Below are 15,304 nucleotides of genomic sequence, written 5' to 3'. Positions count from 1 at the left end.
AAAAAAGATGGCCAGTAGGGAGTGATGATGGAGAGGGAGAAGATGAGCCGATGGAGAAAGTCTCGACAGAGACGATGAAGTGAAAGAAAATATGATGAGAGAGGATGTTAGAGGAAAAAATAGAAGAGATCCTGAGATACCATGAAGATAGAAAAGAAATGGTGGGGGAGAAAGAGAAGATGGGTGAGGGGAAGAGAGGACAAAAGAGAAGATGCATTCCACATAAAGAGGCTTAAATATGATCACAGAATTCTTATAGCAAAGAATCTATGGCTTCACCCCTCACCTGTAGTCTATGGTTCCCGTCAGATCCTTATCCAATTTTTGTACCAATGAATCCATCTGAGCAGCATCCAATGGTAGGCCAGCCACCTGGGAAAAGAAGATTGGTGAAAATAGCGGTGGCACTGACCTGTGCTGGAGTCTACAAGGGCACCGCAGCTGGCAGTGAAAACTGAACCGACTTCCTAGGTTGGTATTGTCCGGAGGGGTCTACAATGTGCCTAGGCTGCTCCCGACAGGTGTCACCTCAAACTATAGACGGTTCCTTACTGCATGTGTCACGTGAGGGTGAAATGCTGAGAAGGGACTACCGTCCGACAACGCAAAGTATGGCACGCCTCCCAATATGATTCCCTGGAGCCCAGTACTCACCGCCACATATCTGCAGAAGTCACTCACAGGGATCCTCATGCTGCCATCTCTGTCCATGTTCTTGAAGAAATCAAGCAATCGAAGTTTGCGTTCATCCAGGAAATCCTGAATGACAGAGACTCCATGAAAACCTGAACAAAACCAACATCTTCCAGTCACTGTATAACAACCATCAAGAGATGGGATCCCACCTCACAATCAGGCCCCGACTAGACGTCCTCCAACACCAAAACCAAACCAAACCAAAAACCAACATCTTCCAGTCACTGTACACAACCATCAAGAGATGGGATCCCACCTCACAATCAGGCCCCGACTAGAAGTCCTCCAACACCAAAACCAAACCAAACCAAAAACCAGCATCTTCCAGTCACTGTACACAACCATCAAGAGATGGGATCCCACCTCACAATCAGGCCCCGACTAGAAGTCCTCCAACACCAAAACCAAACCAAACCCTCCGCGCTGTGCAGAAGCGGGGAGAAGTGGCGGGTTCCATGCTTGTAACCCCGGCAGTGCTACATGACGCTGACCGCGGGTGTGAATGCTTCCTACTTCTGACTTCTCTTATTAGGCCGGCACCTAATGCACCTTCTCTCCTCATGCTGTCTTCTGCCAGCTAGGACCAATACCAAGGAATATATATATAATCCGCCATGGTCCACTGAATCCATTCTAGTCCCAAAAAACGATAATCCCCCCCCAAGAAACATACAAACACAAAAAAATAAAACAAGGCACCCTCATTCACGAAACATTAAAAAGAAAAAATAAATCCAGCTGCAGAAACATGGTCCAGAGCAAATCCGACAAACAACGTCTATGGAGCCTTGTTCTCACGTTCCACAGACTTTGATTACAGGCAGTTCTGGGTCACTCTGCAGTGTGTGATACCCAGCGCCTCTGACTCTGCAGTGTGTGATACCCAGTGCCTCTAATGACTCTGCAGTGTGTGATACCCAGCGCCTCTGACTCTGCAGTGTGTGATACCCAGTGCCTCTAATGACTCTGCAGTGTGTGATACCCAGCGCCTCTGACTCTGCAGTGTGTGATACCCAGCGCCTCTGATGACTCTGCAGTGTGTGATACCCAGCGCCTCTGATGACTCTGCAGTGTGTGATACCCAGCGCCTCTGATGACTCTACACTGTGTGATACCCAGCGCCTCTGATGACTCTGCAGTGTGTGATACCCAGCGCCTCTGATGACTCTGCAGTGTGTGATACCCAGCGCCTCTGATGACTCTGCAGTGTGTGATACCCAGCGCCTCTGATGACTCTGCAGTGTGTGATACCCAGCGCCTCTGATGACTCTGCACTGTGTGATACCCAGCGCCTCTGATGACTCTGCAGTGTGTGATACCCAGCGCCTCTGATGACTCTGCAGTGTGTGATACCCAGCGCCTCTGATGACTCTGCAGTGTGTGATACCCAGCGCCTCTGATGACTCTGCAGTGTGTGATACCCAGCGCCTCTGATGACTCTACACTGTGTGATACCCAGCGCCTCTGATGACTCTGCAGTGTGTGATACCCAGCGCCTCTGATGACTCTGCAGTGTGTGATACCCAGCGCCTCTGATGACTCTGCACTGTGTGATACCCAGCGCCTCTGATGACTCTGCAGTGTGTGATACCCAGCGCCTCTGATGACTCTGCAGTGTGTGATACCCAGCGCCTCTGATGACTCTACACTGTGTGATACCCAGCGCCTCTGATGACTCTGCAGTGTGTGATACCCAGCGCCTCTGATGACTCTACACTGTGTGATACCCAGCGCCTCTGATGACTCTGCAGTGTGTGATACCCAGCGCCTCTGATGACTCTGCAGTGTGTGAGACCCAGCGCCTCTGATGACTCTGCAATGTGTGATACCCAGCGCCTCTGATGACTCTGCAGTGTGTGATACCCAGCGCCTCTGATGACTCTGCAGTGTGTGATACCCAGCGCCTCTGATGACTCTGCAGTGTGTGATACCCAGCGCCTCTGATCACTCTGCAGTGTGTGATACCCAGCGCCTCTGATGACTCTGCAGTGTGTGATACCCAGCGCCTCTGATGACTCTGCAGTGTGTGATACCCAGCGCCTCTGATGACTCTGCAGTGTGTGAGACCCAGCGCCTCTGATGACTCTGCAGTGTGTGATACCCAGCGCCTCTGATGACTCTGCACTGTGTGATACCCAGCGCCTCTGATGACTCTGCAGTGTGTGATACCCAGCGCCTCTGATGACTCTGCAGTGTGTGATACCCAGCGCCTCTGATGACTCTGCAGTGTGTGATACCCAGCGCCTCTGATGACTCTGCAGTGTGTGATACCCAGCGCCTCTGATCACTCTGCAGTGTGTGATCACCCCCAGCGCCTCTGATGACTCTGCAGTGTGTGATACCCCAGCGCCTCTGATCACTCTGCAGTGTGTGATACCAGCGCCTTTGATCACTCTGCAGTGTGTGAGACCCAGCGCCTCTGATCACTCTGCAGTGTGTGATACCCAGCGCCTCTGATGACTCTGCAGTGTGTGATACCCAGCGCCTCTGATGACTCTGCAGTGTGTGATACCCAGCGCCTCTGATGACTCTGCAGTGTGTGATACCCAGCGCCTCTGATGACTCTGCAGTGTGTGATACCCAGCGCCTCTGATCACTCTGCAGTGTGTGATACCCAGCGCCTCTGATGACTCTGCAGTGTGTGATACCCAGCGCCTTTGATCACTCTGCAGTGTGTGATACCCAGCGCCTCTGATGACTCTGCAGTGTGTGATACCCAGCGCCTCTGATGACTCTGCAGTGTGTGATACCCAGCGCCTCTGATGACTCTGCACTGTGTGATACCCAGCGCCTCTGATGACTCTGCAGTGTGTGATACCCAGCGCCTCTGATGACTCTGCACTGTGTGATACCCAGCGCCTCTGATGACTCTGCACTGTGTGATACCCAGCGCCTCTGATGACTCTGCAGTGTGTGATACCCAGCGCCTCTGATGACTCTGCAGTGTGTGATACCCAGCGCCTCTGATCACTCTGCAGTGTGTGATACCCAGCGCCTCTGATGACTCTGCAGTGTGTGATACCCAGCGCCTCTGATGACTCTGCAGTGTGTGATACCCAGCGCCTCTGATGACTCTGCAGTGTGTGATACCCAGCGCCTCTGATGACTCTGCAGTGTGTGATACCCAGCGCCTCTGATCACTCTGCAGTGTGTGATACCCAGCGCCTCTGATCACTCTGCAGTGTGTGATACCCAGCGCCTCTGATGACTCTGCAGTGTGTGATACCCAGCGCCTCTGATGACTCTGCAGTGTGTGATACCCAGCGCCTCTGATGACTCTGCAGTGTGTGATACCCAGCGCCTCTGACTCTGCAGTGTGTGATACCCAGCGCCTCTGATCACTCTGCAGTGTGTGATACCCAGCGCCTCTGATCACTCTGCAGTGTGTGATACCCAGCGCCTCTGATCACTCTGCAGTGTGTGATACCCAGCGCCTCTGATCACTCTGCAGTGTGTGATACCCAGCGCCTCTGATCACTCTGCAGTGTGTGATACCCAGCGCCTCTGATGACTCTGCAGTGTGTGATACCCAGCGCCTCTGATGACTCTGCAGTGTGTGATACCCAGCGCCTCTGATGACTCTGCAGTGTGTGATACCCAGCGCCTCTGATGACTCTGCAGTGTGTGATACCCAGCGCCTCTGATGACTCTGCAGTGTGTGATACCCAGCGCCTCTGATGACTCTGCACTGTGTGATACCCAGCGCCTCTGATGACTCTGCAGTGTGTGATACCCAGCGCCTCTGATGACTCTGCAGTGTGTGATACCCAGCGCCTCTGATGACTCTGCAGTGTGTGATACCCAGCGCCTCTGATGACTCTGCAGTGTGTGATACCCAGCGCCTCTGATGACTCTGCAGTGTGTGATACCCAGCGCCTCTGATGACTCTGCAGTGTGTGATACCCAGCGCCTCTGATGACTCTGCAGTGTGTGATACCCAGCGCCTCTGATGACTCTGCAGTGTGTGATACCCAGCGCCTCTGATGACTCTGCAGTGTGTGATACCCAGCGCCTCTGATGACTCTGCAGTGTGTGATACCCAGCGCCTCTGATGACTCTGCAGTGTGTGATACCCAGCGCCTCTGATGACTCTGCAGTGTGTGATACCCAGCGCCTCTGATGACTCTGCAGTGTGTGATACCCAGCGCCTCTGATGACTCTGCAGTGTGTGATACCCAGCGCCTCTGATGACTCTGCAGTGTGTGATACCCAGCGCCTCTGATGACTCTGCAGTGTGTGATACCCAGCGCCTCTGATGACTCTGCAGTTTGTGATACCCAGCGCCTCTGATGACTCTGCAGTGTGTGATACCCAGCGCCTCTGATGACTCTGCAGTGTGTGATACCCAGCGCCTCTGATGACTCTGCAGTGTGTGATACCCAGCGCCTCTGATGACTCTGCACTGTGTGATACCCAGCGCCTCTGATGACTCTGCAGTGTGTGATACCCAGCGCCTCTGATGACTCTGCAGTGTGTGATACCCAGCGCCTCTGATGACTCTGCAGTGTGTGATACCCAGCGCCTCTGATGACTCTGCAGTGTGTGATACCCAGCGCCTCTGATGACTCTGCAGTGTGTGATACCCAGCGCCTCTGATGACTCTGCAGTGTGTGATACCCAGCGCCTCTGATCACTCTGCAGTGTGTGATACCCAGCGCCTCTGATGACTCTGCAGTGTGTGATACCCAGCGCCTCTGATCACTCTGCAGTGTGTGATACCCAGCGCCTCTGATGTCTCTGCAGTGTGTGATACCCAGCGCCTCTGATGACTCTGCAGTGTGTGATACCCAGCGCCTCTGATGACTCTGCAGTGTGTGATACCCAGCGCCTCTGATCACTCTGCAGTGTGTGATACCCAGCGCCTCTGATCACTCTGCAGTGTGTGATACCCAGCGCCTCTGATGACTCTGCAGTGTGTGATACCCAGCGCCTCTGATGACTCTGCAGTGTGTGATACCCAGCGCCTCTGATCACTCTGCAGTGTGTGATACCCAGCGCCTCTGATCACTCTGCAGTGTGTGATACCCAGCGCCTCTGATGACTCTGCAGTGTGTGATACCCAGCGCCTCTGATCACTCTGCAGTGTGTGATACCCAGCGCCTCTGATCACTCTGCAGTGTGTGATACCCAGCGCCTCTGATCACTCTGCAGTGTGTGATACCCAGCGCCTCTGATGTCTCTGCAGTGTGTGATACCCAGCGCCTCTGATGACTCTGCAGTGTGTGATACCCAGCGCCTCTGATGACTCTGCAGTGTGTGATACCCAGCGCTCTGATCACTCTGCAGTGTGTGATACCCAGCGCCTCTGATGACTCTGCAGTGTGTGATACCCAGCGCCTCTGATCACTCTGCAGTGTGTGATACCCAGCGCCTCTGATGTCTCTGCAGTGTGTGATACCCAGCGCCTCTGATGACTCTGCAGTGTGTGATACCCAGCGCCTCTGATGACTCTGCAGTGTGTGATACCCAGCGCCTCTGATGACTCTGCAGTGTGTGATACCCAGCGCCTCTGATGACTCTGCAGTGTGTGATACCCAGCGCCTCTGATGACTCTGCAGTGTGTGATACCCAGCGCCTCTGATGACTCTGCAGTATGTGATACCCAGCGCCTCTGATGACTCTGCAGTGTGTGATACCCAGCGCCTCTGATGACTCTGCAGTGTGTGATACCCAGCGCCTCTGATGACTCTGCAGTGTGTGATACCCAGCGCCTCTGATGACTCTGCAGTGTGTGATACCCAGCGCCTCTGATGACTCTGCAGTGTGATACCCAGCGCCTCTGATGACTCTGCAGTGTGTGATACCCAGCGCCTCTGATGACTCTGCAGTGTGTGATACCCAGCGCCTCTGATGACTCTGCAGTGTGTGATACCCAGCGCCTCTGATGACTCTGCAGTGTGTGATACCCAGCGCCTCTGATGACTCTGCAGTGTGTGATACCCAGCGCCTCTGATGACTCTGCAGTGTGTGATACCCAGCGCCTCTGATGACTCTGCAGTGTGTGATACCCAGCGCCTCTGATGACTCTGCAGTGTGTGATACCCAGCGCCTCTGATGACTCTGCAGTGTGTGATACCCAGCGCCTCTGATGACTCTGCAGTGTGTGATACCCAGCGCCTCTGATGACTCTGCAGTGTGTGATACCCAGCGCCTCTGATGACTCTGCAGTGTGTGATACCCAGCGCCTCTGATGACTCTGCAGTGTGTGATACCCAGCGCCTCTGATGTCTCTGCAGTGTGTGATACCCAGCGCCTCTGATGACTCTGCAGTGTGTGATACCCAGCGCCTCTGATGACTCTGCAGTGTGTGATACCCAGCGCCTCTGATGACTCTGCAGTGTGTGATACCCAGCGCCTCTGATGACTCTGCAGTGTGTGATACCAAGCGCCTCTGATGACTCTGCAGTGTGTGATACCCAGCGCCTCTGATGACTCTGCAGTGTGTGATACCCAGCGCCTCTGATGACTCTGCAGTGTGTGATACCCAGCGCCTCTGATGACTCTGCAGTGTGTGATACCCAGCGCCTCTGATGACTCTGCAGTGTGTGATACCCAGCGCCTCTGATGACTCTGCAGTGTGTGATACCCAGCGCCTCTGATGACTCTGCAGTGTGTGATACCCAGCGCCTCTGATGACTCTGCAGTGTGTGATACCCAGCGCCTCTGATGACTCTGCAGTGTGTGATACCCAGCGCCTCTGATGACTCTGCAGTGTGTGATACCCAGCGCCTCTGATGACTCTGCAGTGTGTGATACCCAGCGCCTCTGATGACTCTGCAGTGTGTGATACCCAGCGCCTCTGATGACTCTGCAGTGTGTGATACCCAGCGCCTCTGATGACTCTGCAGTGTGTGATACCCAGCGCCTCTGATGACTCTGCAGTGTGTGATACCCAGCGCCTCTGATGACTCTGCAGTGTGTGATACCCAGCGCCTCTGATGACTCTGCAGTGTGTGATACCCAGCGCCTCTGATGACTCTGCAGTGTGTGATACCCAGCGCCTCTGATGACTCTGCAGTGTGATACCCAGCGCCTCTGATGACTCTGCAGTGTGTGATACCCAGCGCCTCTGATGACTCTGCAGTGTGTGATACCCAGCGCCTCTGATGACTCTGCAGTGTGTGATACCCAGCGCCTCTGATGTCTCTGCAGTGTGTGATACCCAGCGCCTCTGATGACTCTGCAGTGTGTGATACCCAGCGCCTCTGATGACTCTGCAGTGTGTGATACCCAGCGCCTCTGATGTCTCTGCAGTGTGTGATACCCAGCGCCTCTGATGACTCTGCAGTGTGTGATACCCAGCGCCTCTGATGACTCTGCAGTGTGTGATACCCAGCGCCTCTGATGACTCTGCAGTGTGTGATACCCAGCGCCTCTGATGACTCTGCAGTGTGTGATACCCAGCGCCTCTGATGACTCTGCAGTGTGTGATACCCAGCGCCTCTGATGACTCTGCAGTGTGTGATACCCAGCGCCTCTGATGACTCTGCAGTGTGTGATACCCAGCGCCTCTGATGACTCTGCAGTGTGTGATACCCAGCGCCTCTGATGACTCTGCAGTGTGTGATACCCAGCGCCTCTGATGACTCTGCAGTGTGTGATACCCAGCGCCTCTGATGACTCTGCAGTGTGTGATACCCAGCGCCTCTGATGACTCTGCAGTGTGATACCCAGCGCCTCTGATGACTCTGCAGTGTGTGATACCCAGCGCCTCTGATGACTCTGCAGTGTGTGATACCCAGCGCCTCTGATGACTCTGCAGTGTGTGATACCCAGCGCCTCTGATGACTCTGCAGTGTGTGATACCCAGCGCCTCTGATGACTCTGCAGTGTGTGATACCCAGCGCCTCTGATGACTCTGCAGTGTGTGATACCCAGCGCCTCTGATGACTCTGCAGTGTGTGATACCCAGCGCCTCTGATGACTCTGCAGTGTGTGATACCCAGCGCCTCTGATGACTCTGCAGTGTGTGATACCCAGCGCCTCTGATGACTCTGCAGTGTGTGATACCCAGCGCCTCTGATCACTCTGCACTGTGTGATACCCAGCGCCTCTGATGACTCTGCAGTGTGTGATACCCAGCGCCTCTGATGTCTCTGCAGTGTGTGATACCCAGCGCCTCTGATGACTCTGCAGCGTGTGATACCCAGCGCCTCTGATGACTCTGCAGCGTGTGATACCCAGCGCCTCTGATGACTCTGCAGCGTGTGATACCCAGCGCCTCTGATGACTCTGCAGCGTGTGATACCCAGCGCCTCTGATGACTCTGCAGCGTGTGATACCCAGCGCCTCTGATCACTCTGCACTGTGTGATACCCAGCGCCTCTGATGACTCTGCAGTGTGTGATACCCAGCGCCTCTGATGACTCTGCAGTGTGTGATACCCAGCGCCTCTGATGACTCTGCAGTGTGTGATACCCAGCGCCTCTGATGACTCTGCAGTGTGTGATACCCAGCGCCTCTGATGACTCTGCAGTGTGTGATACCCAGCGCCTCTGATGACTCTGCAGTGTGTGATACCCAGCGCCTCTGATGACTCTGCAGTGTGTGATACCCAGCGCCTCTGATGACTCTGCAGTGTGTGATACCCAGCGCCTCTGATGACTCTGCAGTGTGTGATACCCAGCGCCTCTGATCACTCTGCAGTGTGTGATACCCAGTGCCTCTGATCACTCTGCAGTGTGTGATACCCAGCGCCTCTGATGACTCTGCAGTGTGTGATACCCAGCGCCTCTGATGACTCTGCAGTGTGTGATACCCAGCGCCTCTGATCACTCTGCAGTGTGTGATACCCAGCGCCTCTGATGACTCTGCAGTGTGTGATACCCAGCGCCTCTGATGACTCTTGCAGTGTGTGATACCCAGCGCCTCTGATCACTCTGCAGTGTGTGATACCCAGCGCCTCTGATGTCTCTGCAGTGTGTGATACCCAGCACCTCTGATGACTCTGCAGTGTGTGATACCCAGCGCCTCTGATGACTCTGCAGTGTGTGATACCCAGCGCCTCTGATGACTCTGCAGTGTGTGATACCCAGCGCCTCTGATGACTCTGCAGTGTGTGATACCCAGCGCCTCTGATGACTCTGCAGTGTGTGATACCCAGCGCCTCTGATGACTCTGCAGTGTGTGATACCCAGCGCCTCTGATGTCTCTGCAGTGTGTGATACCCAGCGCCTCTGATGACTCTGCAGTGTGTGATACCCAGCGCCTCTGATGACTCTGCAGTGTGTGATACCCAGCGCCTCTGATGACTCTGCAGTGTGTGATACCCAGCGCCTCTGATGACTCTGCAGTGTGTGATACCAAGCGCCTCTGATGACTCTGCAGTGTGTGATACCCAGCGCCTCTGATGACTCTGCAGTGTGTGATACCCAGCGCCTCTGATGACTCTGCAGTGTGTGATACCCAGCGCCTCTGATGACTCTGCAGTGTGTGATACCCAGCGCCTCTGATGACTCTGCAGTGTGTGATACCCAGCGCCTCTGATGACTCTGCAGTGTGTGATACCCAGCGCCTCTGATGACTCTGCAGTGTGTGATACCCAGCGCCTCTGATGACTCTGCAGTGTGTGATACCCAGCGCCTCTGATGACTCTGCAGTGTGTGATACCCAGCGCCTCTGATGACTCTGCAGTGTGTGATACCCAGCGCCTCTGATGACTCTGCAGTGTGTGATACCCAGCGCCTCTGATGACTCTGCAGTGTGTGATACCCAGCGCCTCTGATGACTCTGCAGTGTGTGATACCCAGCGCCTCTGATGACTCTGCAGTGTGTGATACCCAGCGCCTCTGATGACTCTGCAGTGTGTGATACCCAGCGCCTCTGATGACTCTGCAGTGTGTGATACCCAGCGCCTCTGATGACTCTGCAGTGTGTGATACCCAGCGCCTCTGATGACTCTGCAGTGTGTGATACCCAGCGCCTCTGATGACTCTGCAGTGTGTGATACCCAGCGCCTCTGATGACTCTGCAGTGTGTGATACCCAGCGCCTCTGATGACTCTGCAGTGTGTGATACCCAGCGCCTCTGATGACTCTGCAGTGTGTGATACCCAGCGCCTCTGATGACTCTGCAGTGTGTGATACCCAGCGCCTCTGATGACTCTGCAGTGTGTGATACCCAGCGCCTCTGATGACTCTGCAGTGTGTGATACCCAGCGCCTCTGATGACTCTGCAGTGTGTGATACCCAGCGCCTCTGATGACTCTGCAGTGTGTGATACCCAGCGCCTCTGATGACTCTGCAGCGTGTGATACCCAGCGCCTCTGATGACTCTGCAGCGTGTGATACCCAGCGCCTCTGATGACTCTGCAGTGTGTGATACCCAGCGCCTCTGATGACTCTGCAGTGTGTGATACCCAGCGCCTCTGATGACTCTGCAGCGTGTGATACCCAGCGCCTCTGATGACTCTGCAGTGTGTGATACCCAGCGCCTCTGATGACTCTGCAGCGTGTGATACCCAGCGCCTCTGATGACTCTGCAGTGTGTGATACCCAGCGCCTCTGATGACTCTGCAGTGTGTGATACCCAGCGCCTCTGATGACTCTGCAGTGTGTGATACCCAGCGCCTCTGATGACTCTGCAGTGTGTGATACCCAGCGCCTCTGATGACTCTGCAGTGTGTGATACCCAGCGCCTCTGATGACTCTGCAGTGTGTGATACCCAGCGCCTCTGATGACTCTGCAGTGTGTGATACCCAGCGCCTCTGATGACTCTGCAGTGTGTGATACCCAGCGCCTCTGATGACTCTGCAGTGTGTGATACCCAGCGCCTCTGATGACTCTGCAGTGTGTGATACCCAGCGCCTCTGATGACTCTGCAGTGTGTGATACCCAGCGCCTCTGATGACTCTGCAGTGTGTGATACCCAGCGCCTCTGATGACTCTGCAGTGTGTGATACCCAGCGCCTCTGATGACTCTGCAGTGTGTGATACCCAGCGCCTCTGATGACTCTGCAGTGTGTGATACCCAGCGCCTCTGATGACTCTGCAGTGTGTGATACCCAGCGCCTCTGATGACTCTGCAGTGTGTGATACCCAGCGCCTCTGATGACTCTGCAGTGTGTGATACCCAGCGCCTCTGATGACTCTGCAGTGTGTGATACCCAGCGCCTCTGATGACTCTGCAGTGTGTGATACCCAGCGCCTCTGATGACTCTGCAGTGTGTGATACCCAGCGCCTCTGATGACTCTGCAGTGTGTGATACCCAGCGCCTCTGATGACTCTGCAGTGTGTGATACCCAGCGCCTCTGATGACTCTGCAGTGTGTGATACCCAGCGCCTCTGATGACTCTGCAGTGTGTGATACCCAGCGCCTCTGATGACTCTGCAGTGTGTGATACCCAGCGCCTCTGATGACTCTGCAGTGTGTGATACCCAGCGCCTCTGATGACTCTGCAGTGTGTGATACCCAGCGCCTCTGATGACTCTGCAGTGTGTGATACCCAGCGCCTCTGATGACTCTGCAGTGTGTGATACCCAGCGCCTCTGATGACTCTGCAGTGTGTGATACCCAGCGCCTCTGATGACTCTGCAGTGTGTGATACCCAGCGCCTCTGATGACTCTGCAGTGTGTGATACCCAGCGCCTCTGATGACTCTGCAGTGTGTGATACCCAGCGCCTCTGATGACTCTGCAGTGTGTGATACCCAGCGCCTCTGATGACTCTGCAGTGTGTGATACCCAGCGCCTCTGATGACTCTGCAGTGTGTGATACCCAGCGCCTCTGATGACTCTGCAGTGTGTGATACCCAGCGCCTCTGATGACTCTGCAGTGTGTGATACCCAGCGCCTCTGATGACTCTGCAGTGTGTGATACCCAGCGCCTCTGATGACTCTGCAGTGTGTGATACCCAGCGCCTCTGATGACTCTGCAGTGTGTGATACCCAGCGCCTCTGATGACTCTGCAGTGTGTGATACCCAGCGCCTCTGATGACTCTGCAGTGTGTGATACCCAGCGCCTCTGATGACTCTGCAGTGTGTGATACCCAGCGCCTCTGATGACTCTGCAGTGTGTGATACCCAGCGCCTCTGATGACTCTGCAGTGTGTGATACCCAGCGCCTCTGATGACTCTGCAGTGTGTGATACCCAGCGCCTCTGATGACTCTGCAGTGTGTGATACCCAGCGCCTCTGATGACTCTGCAGTGTGTGATACCCAGCGCCTCTGATGACTCTGCAGTGTGTGATACCCAGCGCCTCTGATGACTCTGCAGTGTGTGATACCCAGCGCCTCTGATGACTCTGCAGTGTGTGATACCCAGCGCCTCTGATGACTCTGCAGTGTGTGATACCCAGCGCCTCTGATGACTCTGCAGTGTGTGATACCCAGCGCCTCTGATGACTCTGCAGTGTGTGATACCCAGCGCCTCTGATGACTCTGCAGTGTGTGATACCCAGCGCCTCTGATGACTCTGCAGTGTGTGATACCCAGCGCCTCTGATGACTCTGCAGTGTGTGATACCCAGCGCCTCTGATGACTCTGCAGTGTGTGATACCCAGCGCCTCTGATGACTCTGCAGTGTGTGATACCCAGCGCCTCTGATGACTCTGCAGTGTGTGATACCCAGCGCCTCTGATGACTCTGCAGTGTGTGATACCCAGCGCCTCTGATGACTCTGCAGTGTGTGATACCCAGCGCCTCTGATGACTCTGCAGTGTGTGATACCCAGCGCCTCTGATGACTCTGCAGTGTGTGATACCCAGCGCCTCTGATGACTCTGCAGTGTGTGATACCCAGCGCCTCTGATGACTCTGCAGTGTGTGATACCCAGCGCCTCTGATGACTCTGCAGTGTGTGATACCCAGCGCCTCTGATGACTCTGCAGTGTGTGATACCCAGCGCCTCTGATGACTCTGCAGTGTGTGATACCCAGCGCCTCTGATGACTCTGCAGTGTGTGATACCCAGCGCCTCTGATGACTCTGCAGTGTGTGATACCCAGCGCCTCTGATGACTCTGCAGTGTGTGATACCCAGCGCCTCTGATGACTCTGCAGTGTGTGATACCCAGCGCCTCTGATGACTCTGCAGTGTGTGATACCCAGCGCCTCTGATGACTCTGCAGTGTGTGATACCCAGCGCCTCTGATGACTCTGCAGTGTGTGATACCCAGCGCCTCTGATGTCTCTGCAGTGTGTGATACCCAGCGCCTCTGATCACTCTGCAGTGTGTGATACCCAGCGCCTCTGATGACTCTGCAGTGTGTGAGACCCAGCGCCTCTGATGACTCTGCAGTGTGTGATACCCAGCGCCTCTGATCACTCTGCAGTGTGTGATACCCAGCGCCTCTGATGACTCTGCAGTGTGTGATACCCAGCGCCTCTGATCACTCTGCAGTGTGTGATACCCAGCGCCTCTGATGACTCTGCAGTGTGTGATACCCAGCGCCTCTGATGACTCTGCAGTGTGTGATACCCAGCGCCTCTGATGACTCTGCAGTGTGTGATACCCAGCGCCTCTGATGACTCTGCAGTGTGTGATACCCAGCGCCTCTGATGACTCTGCAGTGTGTGATACCCAGCGCCTCTGATGACTCTGCACTGTGTGATACCCAGCGCCTCTGATGACTCTGCAGTGTGTGATACCCAGCGCCTCTGATGACTCTGCAGTGTGTGATACCCAGCGCCTCTGATGACTCTGCAGTGTGTGATACCCAGCGCCTCTGATGTCTCTGCAGTGTGTGATACCCAGCGCCTCTGATGACTCTGCAGTGTGTGATACCCAGCGCCTCTGATCACTCTGCAGTGTGTGATACCCAGCGCCTCTGATGTCTCTGCAGTGTGTGATACCCAGCGCCTCTGATCACTCTGCAGTGTGTGATACCCAGCGCCTCTGATCACTCTGCAGTGTGTGATACCCAGCGCCTCTGATGACTCTGCAGTGTGTGATACCCAGCGCCTCTGATGTCTCTGCAGTGTGTGATACCCAGCGCCTCTGATGACTCTGCAGTGTGTGATACCCAGCGCCTCTGATGACTCTGCAGTGTGTGATACCCAGCGCCTCTGATGACTCTGCAGTGTGTGATACCCAGCGCCTCTGATGACTCTGCAGTGTGTGATACCCAGCGCCTCTGATGACTCTGCAGTGTGTGATACCCAGCGCCTCTGATGACTCTGCAGTGTGTGATACCCAGCGCCTCTGATGACTCTGCAGTGTGTGATACCCAGCGCCTCTGATGACTCTGCAGTGTGTGATACCCAGCGCCTCTGATGACTCTGCAGTGTGTGATACCCAGCGCCTCTGATGACTCTGCAGTGTGTGATACCCAGCGCCTCTGATGACTCTGCAGTGTGTGATACCCAGCGCCTCTGATGTCTCTGCAGTGTGTGATACCCAGCGCCTCTGATGACTCTGCAGTGTGCGATACCCAGCGCCTCTGATGACTCTGCAGTGTGCGATACCCAGCGCCTCTGATGACTCTGCAGTGTGTGATACCCAGCGCCTCTGATGTCTCTGCAGTGTGTGATACCCAGCGCCTCTGATGACTCTGCAGTGTGTGATACCCAGCGCCTCTGATGACTCTGCAGTGTGTGATACCCAGCGCCTCTGATGACTCTGCAGTGTGTGATACCCAGCGCCTCTGATGTCTCTGCAGTGTGTGATACC

At 55.0% G+C, this 15,304-nt stretch overlaps 1 protein-coding gene across 1 annotated transcript in view; it reads right to left on the bottom strand.

Annotated features, from left to right (window-relative positions):
* Window positions 1–282: 282 nt before the first annotated feature.
* The window catches only part of LRRC74A (leucine rich repeat containing 74A), a 161,933-nt gene continuing 146,911 nt past the window's right edge, over window positions 283–15,304 (bottom strand). The window contains exons 12-13 of the mRNA XM_075330587.1: window positions 655–759; window positions 283–372 (exon numbers count right to left, since the gene is read on the bottom strand). Of these exons, the coding sequence (XP_075186702.1) occupies window positions 283–372; window positions 655–759 (195 nt within the window). The remainder of the gene's footprint in view (window positions 373–654; window positions 760–15,304) is intronic.

Source organism: Anomaloglossus baeobatrachus, chromosome 12, assembly GCF_048569485.1.
Source record: "Anomaloglossus baeobatrachus isolate aAnoBae1 chromosome 12, aAnoBae1.hap1, whole genome shotgun sequence".
Classification (NCBI taxonomy): Eukaryota; Metazoa; Chordata; class Amphibia; order Anura; family Aromobatidae; genus Anomaloglossus; species Anomaloglossus baeobatrachus.
The sequence above is the reverse complement of the archived record's forward strand: the minus strand, read 5'-3'. Positions and strand labels throughout refer to the sequence as shown.